This window comes from Populus nigra, chromosome 1 (assembly GCF_951802175.1).
Source record: "Populus nigra chromosome 1, ddPopNigr1.1, whole genome shotgun sequence".
Taxonomy (NCBI): Eukaryota; Viridiplantae; Streptophyta; class Magnoliopsida; order Malpighiales; family Salicaceae; genus Populus; species Populus nigra.
The window spans coordinates 11,406,913-11,430,017 of record NC_084852.1 but is presented as its reverse complement, the minus strand read 5'-3'; the positions used below and the strand labels follow the sequence as shown (position 1 = coordinate 11,430,017).

At 32.2% G+C, this 23,105-nt stretch overlaps 1 protein-coding gene and 1 long non-coding RNA gene across 3 annotated transcripts; one reads left to right on the top strand and one right to left on the bottom strand.

The window, feature by feature from the left end:
- The first annotated feature begins 10,536 nt into the window (after positions 1-10,536).
- LOC133683855 (E3 ubiquitin-protein ligase At4g11680) lies at positions 10,537-13,206 on the top strand. 2 transcript variants are annotated; one of them, XM_062106802.1, is made up of 3 exons: positions 10,537-11,439; positions 12,295-12,676; positions 12,774-13,206. In XM_062106802.1, the coding sequence occupies exons 1-3, from the start codon at positions 10,952-10,954 to the stop codon at positions 12,918-12,920; spliced, it is 1,017 nt and encodes a 338-aa protein (XP_061962786.1). In that variant the 5' UTR covers positions 10,537-10,951; the 3' UTR covers positions 12,921-13,206. The 2 variants fall into 2 exon arrangements, with proteins under 2 accessions (XP_061962786.1, XP_061962784.1); XM_062106800.1 differs by having other exon boundaries at positions 10,542-11,439; positions 12,286-12,676.
- Positions 13,163-14,102, bottom strand: LOC133683881 (uncharacterized). The gene is made up of 2 exons (XR_009837409.1): positions 13,564-14,102; positions 13,163-13,481 (listed from the first exon to the last, which is right to left on the bottom strand). It is a non-coding gene; the product is annotated as an uncharacterized LOC133683881 (long non-coding RNA).
- Positions 14,103-23,105: the final 9,003 nt, after the last annotated feature.

Genomic DNA, 23,105 nt, shown 5'->3' with positions numbered 1-23,105 from the left:
TCTATAACCCCTCCAACACCGGCCATAACAACTCCATTTAATGCTGAGCCACCTCAAATTACCTCATATTCTTCCTCATAGCATAAATGCATCACATCATGTCAAATGATTCAAGAAATGTTTCCTCCTCAAACAAAAAAAGCTTTGGCATTCACTGAACCTATAGTCAATCATCCGCACAAATATTCAAGCATGTTTTCTAGGTTTTTAAGCCTTGATAAAAAAAAAATTATTATTTTAAATTCGTACTTTGCTTACATGCAAAAGAACACGTTTATTTTCTCGTACTTGTATTAACATATTTCATTTATTTTTATGCTTTCATTTGCTATAAACATTGTCTATTAAATGATTTAACGAACTTTTGCTAATCATAGTTGCCTACAACATCAAAATTTGAAACTCTCCTACAACTTATTAAATTTTTTTGTGTGATCTTTAACATTTAGAAAACTAAAGACCATGTTTTGTTATTTAAATACACAACAAACTTTCACATACACAGAGCATCATAAAAGATGGGGACATTTCAGAAAAGAATTATTTCACAGGAGATAACACTCCAGCGGAACTGATTTCTAAAAACCAACGACCTAGTTTTTCTACACAATGTTATGTCTTAGTTAATTCTCAAATTAAAAAACATTTTATAATATTGTTGTCACTTGCTTTAATTACATGCACTTTCATCTTTGTGTGGAAAAAAAAAAGATTTAGAAAATTATTATGCTAGAGTGCTTTTTATATCTGGTGAAAATAATTCTTCATGCTCGCTGTGTAGCGCGGGCAATAAAGCTAGTAAACTCTAAAGGGCACAGGAGTTTGATTCTAGTAATAAACATGGTGTACTATTGATTTCTATAGTGAAATTACTCATTTATTCTTAAATGAAAAAAAAATAGCATTGAGGCTGGGGTGATTTGGTCTTTTTCAATGGCCTATTGGTCATTTAAAGATTATTTAGGGGTATCTGTGTCTTTCTTATTTTTTTACACTATAAAAATATGTTTTTACCCCTCTAGTCAACAAAATTTAAAGCTGTTGACCAATGACTTTCTTGATTTTTTATAAGCTTTTTAATAGTGAAAATACTTTGTTGCCCTCAGGATCAAAAAAATATCAGGTTGCTAGACAAGGGATTTTTTCGTTTTCCCATTATTCATGTAGAGTGGAAGTATATATTTAACCTTAGAAAAAACAAAAAAAAAAAAAAACCTTGTATTTAGGGGTATTTTTGTACTTTCACACCGATATTTTGTGTAATTACCAAGGTCATTAGGGGCATTTTGATATTTTCATGTTGTCTTTTGAAAATTTAAATTATAAAAGCTATTGGTGCATACACAATATCTGTTGGCGAGTAGGTGGCATCGAATCCATTCAGGCGGCGCGTATAATGCCATATGGTGGCCAAATCTAGCCTTCCAATGTCTCTCTCGATGTGCCATCATGTCCTTTTTCAAGCGGTTTGACATGTCGCGGCCAGATTATTGTCAATGGTCTTTTTTTTTTCTCGCTCATGACAATTCAAGTACACCATTGTCCCTTTTTTTGTTCTTCAAATCCAGTCCTCATTCTTGTAATTTCTTATTTCATTCTTGATCCTTTTATAGAAGTTTTTTTGTTTTCAATTTATTCCTTCAATTACAATTTCTCATATGTTTTGTTTTCATTTTGGTCCTTAATTTTTTTCCCTTGGCCATTTTGTTGAATTTTTTTGTTTTTAATTTCATCATTCAATCAAAGTTTTTGTTCTTTTATTTTTTTTTTCAATTTCACCATCATTCTTTTGATTTGTTTTTTCTTTTGTTAAAATTATTTTTCAATTCAATTTAACCCTCCAATTAAAAACTCTTATTCTCCCTCAAATTAATGGTTTTTTTTTAACTTTCACCCTCATTTTTACTTAGATCGTTTTGTATAATTAATTTTTTTCTAATTTCATCTTTCAATATTTGATTTTTTAAAGATTTGGCTTTGTATGATCTTATTGTTTTTCATTAATTTAAAAAAATATTAGTTTTGTGATTATTTTCAATTTCTTTTCTATAGATTTATCTCGATTTCACACGCTTTGCACGCCTTTTTTTTAATATAAGTTTTTTTTTAATTGTTTTGTTAGTTTTTTATTTTCAAGATATTATTCTAATTCATCTATAATTTTTTTATATATACAAATGAAATTTTTTTTTCAAAATAAAGATATTCATCTGTAAAAAATATTGTTGATGTGTTCGACCTCGCGTAATTTTTTTTAGTGTGTGAGTTTATTTAGTCAAATTCGTTTGTGTTTATCTTTTAGGTCATGAATTTTTTAGGATTTGAATTTATCTTCTATTCATTTAACTAAAAAAACTTCAGTAGACACAATAGGTTAATGTCTTATTTTGTGTGGTTGAATACCTTGATCTACATTCATCTCTTAATTTTTTTTAATTTCTCTTTTGGTTATTGTTAATGATTTTTTTTCATTTATTTACATAAATGGTTATCAATTTATTTAATTAGATGCTGACGATAAGGAAAAAGCTGGTTGGGGAAGGATTTCAGATATGCATAAAATCAAGCTACAATTTTGGATGAACTTGGAAGCCTGATCGTACCTCATTGTTTCCAAAACTGAAGAGACAATGTAAATTTAAGTTCAAATTAAATTATTATTGGATGAATCTATATAAAAATTAAGTCCAGAGATATAATTAGATTTTTAATAGGTCAATTTGATTTAATCATAAGCTAAATCAAAAGTTTAGTTATATTTAAAAATTAATTTGGGTACAATTAAAAGATCTAATTAAGTGCAAGGACTTAATTATACTTTAAATGAGTCAAATTAACTATATTAGGGATTTAATTGGTGAAAAATTAAGTTTGGGAGCTCAATTTAAACTTCATTTAAAAGATTAAAATTTTAGAGGACCAAACTTACTTTTTACAAAATCAATTGGTTCAAATCATGGGTGAAATTGCAAGAAAATTAGAATTTTAGGGTCAATTAGGGGTTAAATTGAAGAAATTCAGAACAAATGATCATTTTGCAAAAGGCGGCAAACTCTAGGGACCTAATTGATTAAAATCAGGGGTGAAATTGAAGAGATTTAAAAGTTTAATGGTCAATCAAGGGTCAGTTTGTATAAATCCAAAACCAATACCAAAGTAAAAAAGGTGTTGAAATCTGAGGCTAACATTGAAGTTCAGCAGAGGCAAAATTGCATAAAATTGAAAGTTTAGGGTAAATTAGGGGTGCAATTGAAAGAAATTAAAAGTAGGAGGACCAAATTGAACTTTGGTCAAATCCTTTAATTAAAACCTTAAAAACATCAAAACAGCACCGATTTGAACAATAAAAAAAGAGATAGACCAGACGACGTGTCATCTGGTATTGTTCATCTCTTCCACCTCTGGCCCGAAAAAACTGTTCGGGTAGCTACCTTTTTCAAAGCATTTAATGCTTCGTCTCTTCATCAAATTTGAAAAAACATACACCACCATGATGACCTAACATTTGACTACACCCTGGTATAGTTCTTTCTGGTCAATTAACACCGTAGAGGCTATGGCACCGGCCTAAAAAAACCAACTCAGGCAGCCTTAACTATCAAAATTTCACAGTTCACGATGACCATTTTGAGTCAACAATTGAGATCCTTCCAGGATGAATCAAGAGCCAAGATTTGTCCCAAATAAAAACAAAATTTCCCTATTTCACCACCTATAAATAGAGGTGGATTCTAGGAATTGAGTATTAAGAAATCAAGGCCTAAAGTTGGCAAAAAAACAACCCCCTCCCTAGTTTTTACACCATTTTTTTCTCTCCATTTCTTCTCCCCTCTAAGAGCACCACCACCTCCGGACACCGTGCATGAACTTCCCTGCAACGATAACCACCTCACCTCCGCCAGGTAGCCTTCTTCTTCTTCTTCTTCCAACCCCCCCCCCCACATGCATGCTAAATAATTTACATGGTCACTGGAACGGGCCAATGGCTATTTGGGTTTAAGTCGGACCTGCTTCAACCCAGCCCATATGGCTAGGCTGGTTCCAGCCCGCCATGAAAAAATATTATGAGGCCTTATCTAACTCAACTCAATCGGGCTTGGGCCCAAAGTCCATGCTCACTTGACTAGGCCAAGCTCAACCTAAAAAAAAGAAGAATATATTGGGCTACTAGTCTGCCCAACCTGACTGAGTCGGGTTAGACCCGTCCAGCCCAGCTCGAATGGCTGGGTCAGGTCCAACCCAATATATTTAATAATAATATCAAAATATTAAAATATTTAAAATATAAAAAAAACCTCAAAAAGCATTTCAAGGGTCATTTCAAAATATTTGTGATTTTATCGCATGTTTTTCCAATAATTTTGCATAATATCGAGCTGTATGTTTACACTGTATGATATAGATTCAGTATTAAAATACTTAGTTTTCTTCGAAACGTTTCATAAAAAAATTTGAAAATTAAAAAAAAATAAAAAAATTTTAAATTAATTTCCTCTTAAAAAAACAAAAAAAAATATTTTGTTTATGTACATACAGCCGAATCCTAAAAATATTCCAAGCATATTTTCATTAAAAAAAATTGCATTATTCTCATGTTTTAAAATGCAAAATAGATAACGTAACTAATTTATGATTATCCGTTTAGGTTTGGTCAAATTATCAAAAACCTTTCACCAATTATTTTGTTCACTTTATATTTAAAATGTTAGGATTTAGCTGTAAACTTTAGTATATGGGAGGTATAGAACTACATTATAGAGTATGCCCTCAGATATTAAAAATATAAAAAATAAATGCAATACTAAAATTTAGACCTTAGAATGGTTAGGATTTAATCCAATAAGGTAGAGACTTCCTCACGAAGGGAGATCTACCTTGAACCTTAAACAAGATCAATGAATAAAGACACAACTTAGAAAAACAATCAAACAACAATCCAACTTACCTTAGGTAGGGTGCACTGAGGGTGATGCGTCTTTTCCTTGCATAACTCGTCCCTTATCTGGACTCTTGCAGACCATTAGGTTTCCTAGTGACCATGATACTGGGTGGCGACTCATGAACTTATAATCATAATTTTATGATTAAACTGAAAACCTCTCATTTCAACCCCTCTCAGGAGACAGACCCGCTACCCTTGACACCGCGCACCACGCCGCGACAAGGTTTATACAAATTCTTGCCCTTTTTTTGTTTTGGTTTATTATGTCTCCATTTCAGATGATATGGTGAGTTGCCTTTTAAATGATTATTTCTTCTCATTTTCCATTTATTTTTTTATATCTATACCTTTGGTTTTTTCTTGTCTTTTGGACAAAGGTTCCATTCACTTCATGGAATGATTTAGACCTTGTGAGATGAGATTGATGATTTTTCATTAAAAGCTTATTATTCTATTCAGCCACTAGAAGACATAAAATTAGTTTTGAATACCTCTTGAAATTACGTTCTCTATATTATTACTGCAGGACAATAATTGAGGCATGAAAAGTAGAGAATATTTTCTTTAACATTTGATCTTCTGTGATATTTTCACCGCATAATTTCATATGTGAGGTAATTTTAAAAAGAACAGAATTATATTCACTAAGCAATTTAAAATCTTGCAACCTCAAGTGTTACTAATCATAAGGAGCTTGAGGGAGTATGATAAACTTTTAGTGGTCATATTTTTCTTTTAGATTTTTTCACAAAACAAGAGGATCTTTTATTATGAGATATTCAATTTTTAATCCTTCATGGAGATGGTGGCGAATAAAAATCATTATTTTTGCGCAATCCTGTAAGGATGCGTTATTTTCTTCTTTGATAGTCTCTCTAAAATTCATAGCTTCCAGATGAATCTCGTCGTCAAAGATCCATGATAAAAAGTTATTCCCAGATATATCAAGAGCGGTAAATTTAAGTTTCGTCAGATTCAACATTATCTATGAAAAAGAAAACAACTTATTAAATAAAATCATGAATATAAAAGAAAAAAATCATCCAGTTCTTTTGTATTTAATTTATTTAATTCTTCATAAACTTATAATACTAGTTCTCCAGAAACTTTAAATCTTGATGAATAAAAAGGAAAGAAACCTTGTCAAAATAAGTTACAAAACCAAATATATTTCATAAAGTATAAACAATAATGAAAAACAAAAAAAAAATATTGAAATTAATACAAGTCCGTAACATAAGAGTTCATGAGTGTTGAGATTTCAACATGTATCAAGCAGAGTAACCATGCTAATAACATATTAAAAAATAAAGAACAAGTAAGAACATATATATATTAAATATAAAACTTATGAAGGAAATTCATATTTTTTATTGTATATTTTTTTAATATTTAAAAAATAAAAATATGAAAAAACATTAAAGAGTTCAATTATTATGAAAACCTGAAAAACTAAACTCAAAAATTACGAAGTTCAAGAGATATATAATTTATATTATCGATTTTATGTCAATTAGGAAGCCATTGGCTGCTTTAAAAACGTTTTTTTAACCGGATGATTGATAGCGGTTTGAAGTTACCAGGAGAGTGTGCTTGCTTTTAAGAGCACATGAGGATATAGTTGTTCTGGTCAATCATGTGACTTGTTCTGTTTCCATTTCAGGTTTGATTCTTTATATGTATGTCTGTCACCCTCGTGGTGCCTTACCTGCTCTTGAGCTTGCAGGATATCCAGTGAGCTGTGGAGAATAGTTATGGTGCGCGCAAGCTGGCCCAGACACCCCACACAAATCAAAAAAAAAAAAATGAAATCCATGTCCACTCGAAGCCTTATAACCTCTACAGAATTCTACGATTCTTGTCTTGCAATTTGCAGGGAGGCCGAGCAGTGACAGTCCAGGAATCTTCATATATTAATGTTCATCGTAGCAATGCTTGTGCACATCATGTCACATAACGAGCCCTTGCAGAAATCCAATGTCAATATTTAATAATTGCCTCTTAGACCTTGAAAATTTCTATATATACCAACTATTAACTTCTCTGTAACACAATTTATATGCACCGTCCACAAACTAATTCGATGTAATAATTTAAGTTATTATATAAGATTTTAAAATATAATTTATATTGTTTTTAATATAGTTTGTCAAATAAAAGTTTTTTGGATTTAAAACTTGTATAAATTCACACTACTTTATACTTAATTTTTATCAAATAAATAATGATGGTAAGATTTAAACTCGTGATCGCTTGGTTATCAAGGCTCTAATATCATATCAAATAACTAATTTATATTATTTTACAACAACCGCGCAGACTAAATTTCTTCATCTCTCCGGTATCGACAAAAACAACTCTCATCTCTCATCTGTGTGTGTGTCTATATATATATATATATATATATATATATATATATATATATATATATATATATATATATATATTGAGATGACGAAATAAATGTGTTTGGTCAACCTTTCCCGTATGAGAAACAAACACTCTACCGCACCTGATGGCCCAGCCAGCCCTTCCCCCGCAAAGCAAACAAATGGACGCATCAAACTCCACCACCACCAAGCGTTGAAACTTAGAAGAGCCGAATAACTGTGTGTGAGCATCGAGTGTAAGCAAAGGCTGGGCTCATCCTCTCTTCAGCATTTACTTGATACAAAATCAAAGATGAGTTCGCCAAACCCCCTCACCCCCATCATCATCTGGATGAGCACAAACATGCCAAGCTTTCCTTTTTTTTTTTCTTTTTTTATTTAATTGTGGATTTCTGAGTCAATTCATGAACATCTCAACTCATTTTATAAAATTTAAAATTAATAATTATATAAATTTCTAGTAATTCTCGTAAAAATTTAAACTCGTGAAAATTGGATTGGAAACCAAGAATGCAAGCTTCCCTATCTTCCTCTCATACGTTGCCGTCATATACGTGTAGGTTATCTATACCTGTATTCCTGAAAATGACCTGCTTGTAACCCAAGCCATGTGGTTCATCTCTCAAGAACAGCACATGTGGCTTCGGTTTATTGGACGGGGCGTTCAGTAATTTCCTTAGTCAAGCAAGTAAGATGGAGTTTAATTACGTGTTTTAATCAAATTAGATCCTATATTTTATTCTCTTCAGATTACCACCTGTTTTTCATGTGTTGTTAAATCTTGGTCAAATACAAGTCAGCTAAGAAATTAAACATTGATTAAGATTTATTTATTACGATGCTTAATTCCCGTATCCTTATGACGTGTACGATTTCTAGAGGTGAAATGGTATGCTTGACTGGACATAAAGAATTAAAAAAATATATAAAAATTATTTATAAACACAATTAAATTTTCTTATAAAGTAACGTGTCAACATGTAAATGATAAAATGTGTATCCATAAATTCTAAATAATTGACAAATTTATTTTGGTGAAAAGCTTGTGTATTCAACATTAGGATAAAAAAAAATATATTAAATTTAATTATGAAGGGCGTGTGTTCTACGATTATGATTACAATTTAATTATTCCTATACAATTTTTCTTTGAATTAAATTTTAATTGTAAAGTATGTATATTGTGGCTCACCGAACAATTCCTCCACTATAGATATAGAGAATATATCCTTAATAGTTTTTTTTATTTAATTTCTTGATGAAGTTAATTTTATCCACAATCGATCTCGGATTCCTACACTCCCAATCCTTTCAAGTTACTCCCATTACTATACCATATCCACCGAGACTAATTAACAATATGCTTCAAATTATTATTAAATCTTCATGGGGAATATTATTATTTTTTATATAAGATTTTGGTGTGAGAATCTCTTACAAGTTTTAATATAATTGAGGTTTGAGTGCTTCATCGAGATTTTTACAACTTTAGAGATACGATTGAGAATTAAAACTATTTAAAATTATGTTTTTTCTATTAATATGAATGTTTGAACCAGTTTGTGCATATCTCGATTAATTACACGGATCCTGAAATTATTATATATGTAAGTCTCCAGTAACTGTTAATATTGATAATCACATGACTCGAACCTGAAATTATATCGGAAAACTATTCAATATCATTACTTATGGTATTTGTTTATATAAAGAATGGAAGGAGAAAGCTGAAGATACGATGAAACTACTTTATGAGATTAAATTGTTACATTGCTTATGTAAAGGGGATCCATTAGCGTAATCAAACGATGCTTGAGCAAACGAAAAGGATTAGCAATCCGTGAAGAATTCAGATGGGCAAATTAAGTATGATTATAGGAAAAGATATCATCATTAATTACTTTACAATGATGCTTAATCTTATAGCACTTGAACGGGCTTTATTAATCTGTGATTAAGCACATGTAAGCTTCTGTATCCATATAAGCATTTTAAGGTCCTAATTAAGAGTTTATAAATTTGAAGAAAAAAAAAAGATTCAGAAAGAAAGATGATCTGCTCTGTCAATGACAATGGTGTTTATCTTATTAATCTGGTTTTAGAAGGGATTTAAGCCCCATTGCGTGATGAACTGTGTTTTAGCAAAATAATAATTCCCAATATTCACATCCATTAATGACATTAATCACAATCAAATGATCATTTACACCTCTCTCCTATGGACCCTTTAGATCGTTTGAAGAAGCTTCCCGTCATTTTTAAATAATTAAGGTATTTTTTATGTGTGATTAAATACTAATTAATATATTTACCATGAAATGAAAAAGAAAAAAATAAAAACAAGAGAGAAAACAGAGGGAGGGAAAATGCTCCTCTAGCATGGTAAGAGCTGCCTATCCCACCATTAATTTTAGAATCCCCCGGTTACTGAAACCGCCATAATTCAAAATCTCTTAACATTATGAATTTATTGGTTATTTTTTAAAATAAATATATATTAAAATAATATATTTTTATTTTTAAAATATTTATCCCATTTAAAAATCTAAAATAAAACAATTTTTTTTTTCAAATTTTGAATGAATAACGTTTTCACCGTAATACTAAATACCCTTTTAAAATAATATTAATCTGTTATGTTTGTGTATATATCCCTCTTGAAATAATATTAATCTCTTGTGTGTGTGTGTGTGTAATATTAAGAAATTAGTGGTTATTTTTTAAAACAAATATATTAAAATGATATATTTTTACTTTTTAAATATTTATCCCATTTAAAAATCTAAAATAAAACAATTTTTTTTCTTTAAATTTTAAATGAATAACGTTTTCACTGTAATACTAAACACCTTTTTAAAATAATATTAATCTCTTATATATATATCCCTCTTGAAATAATATTAATCTCTTGTGTGTGTGTGTGTATCCAATTAATTAAGACAAAAAGAGACATTAACTAAACAAAGAGAAATTAAAATAAAAAAAATTACTTAATTATTTTGTGCTGGAGAGAAATGAAAGGGAAATATTTGTAGTTGAAGATCTGTTTCAGCTATAACTTTGCTTGCTGAATAAACAAAAACCAGATGGAAGTTAGGGTGGTTTTGGCCTTTGCAGTTGATTCTTGGTCACCATCTGAAACCCCACCTTCACCTTCCTGTCATATTCACACTCCACAACCATCTCTCCATTTCTCCTTGCTCTATCTTTCCATACACACTTCATTTATCTGTGTTTGGTGCCTGCTGATTACCAGTCCATTCTTAAATAAATACCCACTTCGGTTTTGAGAGATTCTGAAGCTGGTGTCAGCCAAGTTGTTTGTTTGAGCTGGGTTTCAAAGCACGGTGCTGTCTACTCTGGAGCCAACAAAATACAAGTCTTTGGCCAAACCCTGCCTGCTGGTGATTTACAGTGCTGGAATATTTGTGATTTCCATGTTAGTACCATACATGGAATTCTTGCTGGCAATATTCAAATTCTAGTTAACCCCATATCATCAATTGTACAAGATCATGTCGCTTCTTTTCAACTAAGTCTTATTGACAAGCCAGTCTTGTCTCGTTATTCGAGCAAACCACAAGCTTGTATCAGAAGATTTCTTCCTAAAACATCCTCAATGAATACGCGGTACCCCTTTCCAATGAATTCATTCTGTGGTTCAAGTCCTGTAGCATCTCCAGCAGGAGAAGAGCATGGAACTGTGTCTCTCAGAAACAGGTCTGCTCGCACTCCCACTTCGTCATTATTGGTAAGAGCAGCGATGAGAATATCTAGAGCAAGATGGTTCACCTTCTTGAGAAGAGTATTCCACTACCAGAATGGCTCAAGGTCTAATCTTGGGTCTAATCCTTTCAACTCCAGCCCTTGGATGATGCTGGAGTTTGTAGCTTTGGTCATTCAAATAAGTATTACGATGTTCACCCTGGCTATTTCCAAGGCAGAGAAGCCAGTTTGGCCTGTGAGAATATGGATTATTGGCTATAATATTGGTTGTGTCCTTAGTCTGCTGCTGCTCTATGGGCGATACCGGCAAATTAACACGACTCAAGCCGATGGTTTTGGCCTACCTGATTTGGAACAACAGAGGGGCAGTGAGGAATCCAGGTATTTCTGTTAAAAGCTATCCATCCTGTAGTGTTACTACATCCTGAAAACATATATGTTCAAGCGTTATTACATAATATGATGTGATTAGCAGCATGCTTTAAAATGAAATTTGGTTGAGAAGGAATAGATTTCTAGAAGCTTGAAGAACAGAAAAAAGGATGCTTGTTCTCTGTATAATTTAGCAACTAGCTTCAGAATCATTATAGTATTTAGAATTCCCCCATGGCTGTAAATCTTAATTTCCTACATGGTATTGGGTAGTGCTTTTTAATCTCTTGAAACTTAGCTGTCGGAGAGATTATAAGTTTTATTTTGCTTATTTTAGTTACCACGACCAAAAAACTGTAGTTTATGTGTGACTTTGAGGCCTTTGGATAAGAATTATTGGCCATTGCAAATCCTTATATTTAAGATTTTGCCTTTAAATTGAACAGCTTAATGTCACCAAGGTTGAATCAGCATTTTTTTTATGGTACTTCGACCACTACTCTACTAGCAAAACTGAATTTGCAGGTGGAAGAAGGTATTTTTCTTCTTTCTTATCAGCATCGAGAGAAGAAACTGTTGATGCCTACCCCACTCAGGCAGCCTTTTACCACCGAGGCGGATATCTTTGGTCAATCTACAATTGGCTAAATGAGTAATTTTCGGGAAAAAAGAGAGAAGAAGAACGATGTGATCTTCAAGATAGTTTAGGAATCATTGCATGATCTATTCCCAGATACTTTGAAACAATACAACCATGAAAAGTTTTTCATGGCTAATACAGCCATTTACAAATATATAATAGAAAGACAATAATATTCGTTGGACTTATTTGTACGCCTACTGATTGATATACAGTGTATGCAGGTGCTCAATTTTGATGCACAAGTGCCGGACTTCACTCGAGCTCTTCTTTGCAATATGGTTTGTGATGGGTAATGTTTGGGTCTTTGATTCTCGCTTTGGATCCTACCACCGTGCTCCAAAACTCCATGTGCTATGCATCTCTCTTCTTGCCTGGAATGCTCTCAGTTACTCCTTCCCATTTCTCTTGTTTCTACTGTTATGTTGTTGTGTGCCACTCATTAGCAGTGTCCTTGGTTATAACATGAACATGGGGTCTGCCGAGAGAGGGGCATCCGATGATCAAATCTCCAGTCTACCAAGTTGGAGGTACAAAGCAGCTGACACCAACTCGGAGTTTCGCAATAATGCTGATTGCAATTCAACCATTGCAAGTGAAGATCTGGTAAGTCCTAGTTTACAGATACAGATGGCTAGGCTACCTTATTGGCATACAGTCAGAGCATGTCTTTTTACTTACGTTTGTGTGATGGTATTGACAGGAATGTTGTATCTGCCTAGCCAAGTATAAAGACAAAGAAGAAGTTAGGAAACTGCCATGTTCCCATATGTTCCACCTCAAGTGTGTAGATCAATGGCTTCGAATTATATCCTGCTGCCCTCTCTGTAAACAAGGATTGGAGAGATAGAGGGCAAGACAGCAAAAGAGAGCTGAAGTTTTTATTAGGCTTTCTTTTCTGTTTTAAGCCTTTCTTCACAGTGTGCGATAAAAAATTATATGTATTGGCTGGTTACTTGAGTGAGTTTTTGGCTTGTATGAAGGAGCTCCCCAGTAACCATAAGTATAGAATTCTGTCTTTGAGCTGTGCCCCAAAATCTGTACACGATTTTTGTTTCTTGTGATTGCAATAGATACTGGTATACATGTAAATGAACATAAATAATCCATGTATTCAAATTAATATTCCGGGCTAATATCATTTTCAATTTGTGCAGTCTTTTTGAATGTAGCCAGTAATCGAATAAAGAAAAATGATCACAGTTCATCTCCTTCCCATGGTTGTCCAAACCATCAGGTCCTTGCAAGAAACAACATGGCTATCAGAATGAAGATTGTGAATGAATAAACATGTTATCATTCAATGTTTATCATTCTTTAATCCCTCTCTCGGGGAAAGTACGGTGGACTGCCAAACCACCCAACAAAATGGATACGCAGGAGCATCTGATGGAACCCAGTGGTGAATCTCCTGAAAAAACATATCCAACATAAATCAGAACTCAAAGGAATCTAACCCACTGTATATGAAATTAGACTCCAAACACCCATACTTTTCATTTTCTAAAATCACACCAACAAAACTTCTCTTTAGCCATTCCACTACATCCACTGTAGGCTGAATGATTCCGATAATTTAGCAATTGAGAATTCTTGTCACGGGGCTTCTCTTTCGAATTTGCTTCTTTTGAATCACATCATTCTTCTTTTCCTGTTCAATTTTCCCGTCAAACTTGGTGTGAAGAAAGTTGATGAGCGAGAAATGAAACTAGAACTTGAGGAAGCAAAGGCGGTGGGGGAGCGTAAGATGTCGAAGATCTAGAGAGGTGTTGATGAAATCTGCTAGAAGGGGAGACTAAGCGGAGAGATGGTCCGCTTTAGGTACTTCTAGAAGATCCAATGGCTGTGGCTGCCATTTTGGTGGTGGTGGAGTTGTTTTTAGGGTTTGCATTAGAGAGAGAGGGAGAGGAATTTCTTTTATGTCTTATATTTGATTATCTTTACTGCTCGCCTCACATATATTATTTTGATCATCGTTATCCACATTGCTGGATTTGGAGGGAAGGGAATGGAATGTGACACCTAGCTTTCGTGTTTAAGGGAAGAACGGGGGTGGAAGGTAATTAGGGTTTTTTTTTTTAATTTAATGATAAATTTATAATATTTAATTTTTTTATTCAATGACAAAAACACCTTTTTGTTATTTTATAAAAATTGACGATAAATTTGTAAATAATTAAAGAATTTTATTTTTTTGGAAGTGTTAGGTATCGGATGTGAACTATTAAATGTTTACTAAAATTTAGAATATTAATTATAAATTTTTAAAACTTGATAAATAAGTAGAATTTCAATAAAACTATAAAATATTATGGATAATTTTTTTAAAAAAAATGAGATCATATTTTTAAAAAATATAGAGATAACAATATATTGAATTGATCTAATTTCATAACTTAACATACTAAACTCGTGGTTCAGATTATGAACTCATTTGAGTTTAATTATTTTATTTTTTAAAATTATTTTTTATTTAATTATATAAAAAATAAATTTTTTAAAATTAAGTATCAATTAAATATCAAGATATTTATTTTAGATTATGATAACCTCATATAAAATAAATCAAAATAAATAACAAAAATTAATTTAAAATTAATAAAATATTAAAAAAAATTAAAAAAAAACAATAAAAATCTAAAATTAAAAAAAAAAAACTCATGCGGGCAAAGCATGGATGATCCAATGTGCAGGAGCCTTTAAGAACAAGGCTAAATGTGCGTGCGTGCTAGCTTAGATTGCATGCTTTGGTTTTTTTATTTTTCTCATGAAGGGGTGAGTGACTTTTTTTTAATAAAAAAAAATATTATGTGTCATTTATTATGGTTGTTGTTTAGAATCCAGTAAACACTATAATGGGTAGAAAATCCAGAAAAGGGAGCTTTGTCCTAAAATATCATCTCAACTAATTTTTATCTCAAAACATCTAATAAATACCATAAAAATCTTCATAAATCACTTATCAATCTTAAAATATCCAAAAACACTAAAAAACAAAAATAGACCTAATAAAAAAAATCGAAATGAAACTCTATCTACATTTTCAAAACATGTTTATAGAAAAAAAATCTTCACCATCAAACTTTTATTGTCGAATGATCTCATTGATATTAAAATTGGCTATTTTTATTGTCGGATTATGGTGAAACAATTTTCTCTTTTTATCATTATAATTCAATAATTTTTTAACTTTTTTCTCAAACTCTATAACTAAAAAAAAAATTAAACCAAAACTAAAATTGCAAAAGTTATTGGGATTGCTAATGAAGAAAAGGTAAAATAAATTGATCAAAAAGTAATTTTTATAGCGAATATGACCAGTAGATTTCTTCTTATTTTATATCTTGATACTCTTTTGTTTAATTGTTTATTTTTTTTAATAAGTTTTTAGAAATTTGCCATTAATTCGGGATAGAAAGCTATAATAAAAGAAAAAATTAAAGATGAAATTAGAAAAAAATTAATGACAATGTGAATTATTATAGTGATTTTAGCTATCCCTCTTAGTATATTTTGTTATTGTAATGTAAACGTAGAATCCCCAAACATGGCGTTCCCTGGGGATTAGGGATATGCTGATTGAGGCTTGTATTAGATGAAAAGTACAAGAAAGAGTGAAATATCTTCGTATGATTGTCTTGGTACAATAACCAGGTTACTTGTTGCATTCATCGTTTAGATTATTAAGTAAAGTAATCAGCTAATTATTCCTTCAATTTCTGGTTCTTGTTTAAGCTATCATGCCATCTGGTTTTGACCAAGCATAACCAACACAAATCATCGTGGAAATCCTAGTTTTGGTGCCTCATTGCTTAGAAAGACGATGGAATGATGTGAGTGATCGTGGTGGAGAGAACATGTCAGGGAAGTATCTCAATCTAAAAATTTAAGATGTTAGATGAAGTTTTAGGATATGATTTATATTATTTTCTAATACATTCCTTCAAGTGAAAACTCGTTGGGCTTGAAACTTACACAGACTCATATTACTTTGTATTTAATTTTTATCAAATAAATAGAGATGGTGAGATTCGAATTCGTGACTGTTTGGTTATCAAGACTCTAATATCATCTCAACCAAAAAGTTTAAGCTGTTAGGTAAGATTTCAAGATATGATTTATATTATTTTTTATTAAAATCATATTCTAAATGAATAAAAATGAGGCAATTCATGCTGACTACATTACCAAATCACATGCTGAGAAAACATTAAAAGAGGTTAAAATTGAACTGGATATATAGCCTGAAGACTAAGCCCTTGACTCTTGCCACTTACAGCAATAGTGAATGTGTTCTTATTTTCATATTCCAGACAATTCATGGCAGGTACTTTTCTGGGTTTCATTTATAAGGGTGCTGAGAAACTCCTTGAAAGTGCTGGCAGCTTCATGCGTTTTGTCCTTAATATAGCCAAGAGAAACTGCAAAACATTTAGGTATCATAATGCTTAGAAACCTTAAACATGGAAGGCCTAACAGAATGCTTTGAAAAAAAAAGAATAATCAAAATGCAACTTAATTACCCTCACAGCCCTTTTCAGGAGGTCATTCTCCTTCTTAAGCTCTGTATTTTCCACTTGCTGTTGGGCTTCCAAAGCCTGAAAACAGGGGTGGTAAATATGAAAACAATAACGAAGAGCCAACAAAGCCAAGTTATATATGTAACAGATTGCTTAAAAGACCAGTCTGGGATAACTTAATTACTTGTTTCCTTGCTCTAGACCTGGCAGCTGATTCTCGATTTTTTATCATCCTGTGCTGGATTTTATCAGAAATTGATGTCTTTGTTCTTCTAGCTCTGGGATGAGCATTCTTTTTGCTATCATTTTCACAGCTAATCCCACTTGCAGATTGCTGATAGAGGCACGCCCTGTTGGGAGCATTCACATAACTGGTACTATCCGTACCAGCTCTTCTGTCATCATTCTTTTTGTTTGCATTTCCACTTCTAACTCCTCGTACAAATTGATGGTAAGGGCTTGCCTCATCAACAACTCTCGCTACACTTGTATTGACCAAACCAGACACAGCAGCAATTGGAGGTGGCTGTTTCCGACTATAATCACCACCTAGGCTAGCACAGCTCACCTGTTCGGTTGGATGATCAACTCCTTTCATTTTGAGCAGGTTTGAACTAGACCCGGTTCCTATAGTCAATGCTGCTCCATCGAGGCATCTTTTCCTCTTAACCTTCATTGGACTTGCACTGTTTCTTGTGTATGGAAGGCTTGTGCTCTGCACCTTCTTAGCAACTTGAGATGGAATATGGATTTGCTGGGAAACCTGGATATCTGTGCTTAAAGATAAAGCAGTAAAATGAGAAGCCTTTAATTCGTCTTCTTGAGATGGAGGTAACATGGTGTGTGTAAACATGAAGATGATATAGAAAGGTTTTCAGGTTAAGCTCCGGCTTTGTTCCTGGAATAACAAGAGCAAGGCAAAAATAATTACTAGAAAGATTGCATGGAAACTCACTTTTAATGCTACTAAGCTCTTTTCCAATGGTAGAAAATACAAATCCAGGAAAGTAGATCAAAGCCTTCAACATGTTTAATACAAATCTCTAACAATGATGCATATAAAAGGCAATTATGGCAGCTATTATATCAAATAAAGCTGAAATATAATGTTTTTAAGATATCAGATTAAGAGAGCAGGAGGGTACCTTAATTATGTGCTGTAGATTCGAGTGCTGCAACCCTATCGAAGGGGTTTCAAACCAGAGCTGAAACTCCAAAAAGCAGCGTCTGCACTGTGGAACTCTTCTGAGTACCCACTGAAATATAGAGAGAGGAAATTAACATGCAACGTATGGAAACAGAAGATGAAGACACTTCTCAACGTGTAAGAAAATTTGGTGAGCTTGCAGTGGAAAGAGAGAAACAGTGCCTGGTGGCAAAGATGCTTTCTTCAAAATCAACATGCAAGAGACCAGCAGAGGAACCAAAAACCAAACTTATGTAGTCTAAGAGAACAAGACAAAACGGTTGAAACCGATGCCTTTCAGTGACACAAAATGACAACTTGTTTTGTTCCATTTGTCATTGTTTCTCACTGAAATCTGCTCATTTTTTAGCAATTTCGTCGAGTATGTGTGTATATACTTGCTAAATAAATAAACTCGATTAAATAATATATTGATTAATTAATAAAATTTCACGTACCAAAAATACTAATTTATAAAGGTCTAACTATATATATATACTAAATAATTAGCTCGTGTTATGATGCAATTTACACCAAAATTCTTTAAACATAAAAAAGAATATTAAAACATTACCATTATATTTTTTTAATCAACACGATGGTTTTTAAGATAATTTAAATGAGTAATAAAGATATAATTTGTTTTTAAAATAAATTTAAAAACAATATTTTTTTTGAAATACTATAACAATAATAAATTATATCAACTTGAATTAAACTAATTAACTCATTAAATTCATAATCCATGTCATTCATTCGATTGAGTTTGCCATTAAAGAAAAAAATCTAAGGTCAAGCTTGCGAGTATATATGGCCTTGCAAGCGTGTTGGCATTTCTTTCTCTTGGGCAAGACGAGCGGGCCTCAAATCTTTTCCCATATGCTTAGCTCATTTTTATGTGTTTTTTTAAAAAAAATTATTTTTATTAGAATGCAGTGTAAAAAAAACTTGACACGGTTTTAAAATTCATGTTTAAATTTTCCATGGTTCTTAAAAGATATTGTAGGTTTTATAGGATTATTAAATTATTATTTTTCAATTACAATGTACTAATATGAAAAAAAATAAGAAATAAAGGATTGCTTATTAATATTCAATGAAAATAAAATTACTTTTATTTATAATTTTGAATTGATTTTTTTACTTCATTTGATAATATTTGTTGATTCTTTTTTAAATCTCATTGAATATTGAGATATTATCTTTTTTTTAACTCACTTTTGAAATTATAACGGCTTTTTATTTAAAATAGTATAATAAAAAAATGATTTCATTTAAACAATCAAGAGATACATTGATAAGAAAATGAAATTTAGATTGGAGAACTTCATTTCTCCTCAATAATTTTGTTTTTTTTTTACTACAAATGTCTTCTTTTATAATCAATTAATTAAATAAAAATTAAATTTTAAAAAAAAAAGTTATTAAATCTAGTTAAGGCCATGATCTAGATTATGAATCGGGTGAATTAATATAGTTTGACTCAAGTTAACCAATACGCTATCGTGTAATATATTGTGCAATTTTGTTTATATATAAGCATTAGATACAAGTTGTTTTAACAAAAAAAAAATTATCATGTCAACTAAGTTATATTATGTCGACTCTCACCTAGTTTACTTTGAAATCCAACTTAGTTTACAGGTCAAATTGACAAGTCACTATGTTTACCTGATAAGCTTAACTAAGTTTGATAACATTATCAAAAATAAAAAAATCCCATGATAGAGCACATACTTACTACTAGCTAATATATATATACACACACATACCCTATAAATTTATCAATGCTACACTTTTTCTCTATTGTAATTAATCTTCTAATGTTATTCTTTTAGTTTTCAAAAAAATTCCAATGTTACCTTTTAGACTTTTAAAGTGTTTTTATGGGATATTATCATAATTTTAAAACTCGGATCGGCCCGGCGGGTCGACCCGGGACCCGGGCCTGGGATCGGTCCGAGTCTAAGTAAAAACCCGTCGAGGAATTGACCCGGCGAAACCTGGTCGACCCAGCAAGTTGCCCGGGTTCTGGGTCGACCCGGACAAACCCAACTAAAACCTGGCCTCTTTGTTTTTTTATATATACACAGTCGGGAAACGACATCGTTCGTTTTGGCCTTTTAAAGTCAAAACGATGTAGATGAAGGATGCAAAATTGCAAACAGAGATAACAAGAAAAGGCAATTTCAATCGCGTAGCTCCTATGCCCGACTGCCCGTAATACACCTCCACCCCAAACACGGCATCCTCTTCGTAGTGATCCCTGCTCATTCCTGTAGATTCCATTGAAGACAACATCTCCGGTTTTGATCAGATCCTGCATCAAGACATGATTGGAAAAGCCTGGCCCTCTTCAAAGTTCTGTGCGTGAATATCAGCATTGTCGTTGATGCATGATTGCTGATGTTTTCTGTTTTGATGCCCATGTGTTCTCTCTCTCTCTCTCTCTCTCTCTCTCTCTCTCTCTCTAAGATTTTCTTTTTCTCTTTACATTTTATTCTCAATTTAAAGAGAATGTTTATTTGCTGTTGATTAAAAAAGAATGTTTATTTGTGATTGGAAAGCAGTTTGAAAGTTGGAAAGCGGATTGACGAGAGAGGGATAAGAGAGGGGAATTGTATTTATTGAAGTTTTTATTTGATTTTTTTTTGTCAACCTGGGTCAATCCATCTGACCCGTGACCCGATCATTAAACCGGAGCGACCATCGAGTCGGGTTTCAAAACTATGGATATTATAACATATATGGGAAGAAGAGGAAAAAATAAAGAAAAGTAAGGAGAGAGAAAATTATAGAAACATGAGAAGGTTAGCTTTGTAGTAGTAATAATGATCAAAATTCAAAGTTTTTAATAACTATAAATTAAGGTGACATTATAAAATCTTGAACTACAACATTGATGAACGGGTAGGGGTAAAACTATAATTAATTTACCCACTTTGTTTCTATATATATATATATATATATATATATATATATATATATATATATATATATATATATATATAGAGGCATGAAATGAAGGTCACTACCAATTTACTAAATATAAATAATTTACTTGGCATATTCCTTAAATAGCAAAATTCTCTACAAATTAGTGGGCTATAATTTCTATTATGTTTTACCCGTACTTTCAGCGCCAAAACAAGAACTGAAAATCCAAGATTTTAGCCAGTAATAACTATATTAACGGTTATGTTCATATTGCCCATTTTGATATTTTTATCCTCCCCATTGCAGAAGCAGAAAGCTCAAATATCTCTCGTCTGTGCCTTCTCTCCCTTCTCAGGTCACCGGTTGGCTGGCGACAAACCAGAAAAGTTCCTTTCTCTATTGAATTGTCAGGTATGGCGAAAAACTTGGGCATTTTTTTCAAAGTCAAGAGTTTAAGTGCTCTCCATTTCTTGTTTTCCTCTTAAATTAAGACGAGATTGACATCATTAATGTCATAAAATGGGATATTGCTCAAGAATTTGATCTTTAGTTATCAAATAATCAAGAACTGGTTCATGAATATTTAAACGTAAGAGTTGATAACGTATATATCGATCGATCTTACATTTTGGCATGCAAATATAACTCCAATATCCTCATCAATGCTGCTACATATCTTGCATGACAGAAAAGCTTTCGAAAAGATCAAAGATGAGTAATAAGAGCAACAGCGTGAGGGAGCTGCAGAAACCCTCAAAAATCCTTAACAAGCAACAGCAAGTAACCCCTGAAATAATGGCATCAGCAATTGACATGGAAGTGCTGAAGAAGAATTCACCGCTACACAATCCTGGCACTTCGCCAAGGTTACACAGGGCCTTGACAAAACCACGCAGCACTGAACGGGGGAACTGTCTTTGCTCACCAACCACCCATGCCGGTTCCTTCAAGTGCCGATTCCACCGGAGCTCCGGCATGATTCGTGGAGGATCCATCGGATCCAATCTCTCCGAGTTGGATGGTAAATCACGTGCTATTAGCGACCTGGTTTAGATCATGTGATTTTTAGAATGGGACTGCCCAAAAAGCTTTTTTTCAAGTTAAATATGCATGCATGCATGTATTCCTGCAAATCATCATATCCATCACTGGTATACTACCGAGGATGTATTTTAAGTTTCTTGTCTGAAATAATATGTGTAACTCCTCCTTAATCCACGTCACATGTACGTATAGTTAACGTACGTGTATTGCTTCTTGTTATTATACTTTATGAGTAATGTTGCTCTCATACCGTACTCTTACATTAATGGATTGCTATAGTTATAATGTCAGACGTTATTGTACGAAAAAATATTGTGAGAATCTTTCAACAAAAGCGTAATCAAGGGGTTAGGGAATTTTATGTAACTCTAGCTAGGTACAAAATACTGTTTATTGAAACGGTGCCGTACTGATGAAATCATTCTTGAGCTAAAAGCCTTTCAACTATTTTTTACTATGTTACCGATTATTTTATGCAAATTATAGGTTGGGTGAGATTAATTTTTTTGTATTGCTCAATAAAATTACTAATTTAATCTTCAAATTAAAAAAAAAAATAGAATACCTTTCACTTAGTGTATGTTGGTCTTTTTAATTTTAAAAATAACTTAGTGTAAATACTTAATAAAAAAATCAAATAAACTCTCTTGCGTGTGCTTTTTGGTCTTTTTACGATAACTTCTTTCTAATATCATGTTAGTTCAAAGGTATTTTTATATTTTGATAATAAAAAAAAAACTTGCTAGTTCGCATAATGTGTACTCAAGCAATATGGCAAATGGGAGGCTACCTAACCATTAAAAACAACATTTACCAGTAGCATCAGAAACCTCACATCACTCCCTCCATAATGGTAATGGGGTGACGCGTGGTTTGAGATTCCTACTTGTTTTGCACCATCAATCTTTTTTTTTCTCCTTCTACCTGCTCTTCTAGGTTTTTGTGTCGGCTCCTTTAAAATTCTAGAACAACCTTTTAATATGTTAATTCTTGAGTAATTTATAAAATTGAAATGTTTTTTCAATGTCACCCCCCTTTTTATCTTTTAAATTTCATTTTTGTTATTTTGATTGCTATTTGTTTTGTCTAAGATCATTTTTTAAATTGATTTTGTTTTACAATTTCACCATTCTTTGGTTTTTTTTCCTTTCAAATTTGATCTTTATTTTTTTTATTGTTATTTGTTTTGTTTTGGCAATTTTCTTTTTAAATTGATTGGTAATGAAATATCTTGATTGAACTCGGATTTAGGGCTTTACAGTTTGTGAATTTTAAATATTTGACCAGATTTTGGAGGTTTTACCGGGTTTGCTTGGTTTTTCAGTTTCCTTTGTCTAAGCTATTTTTT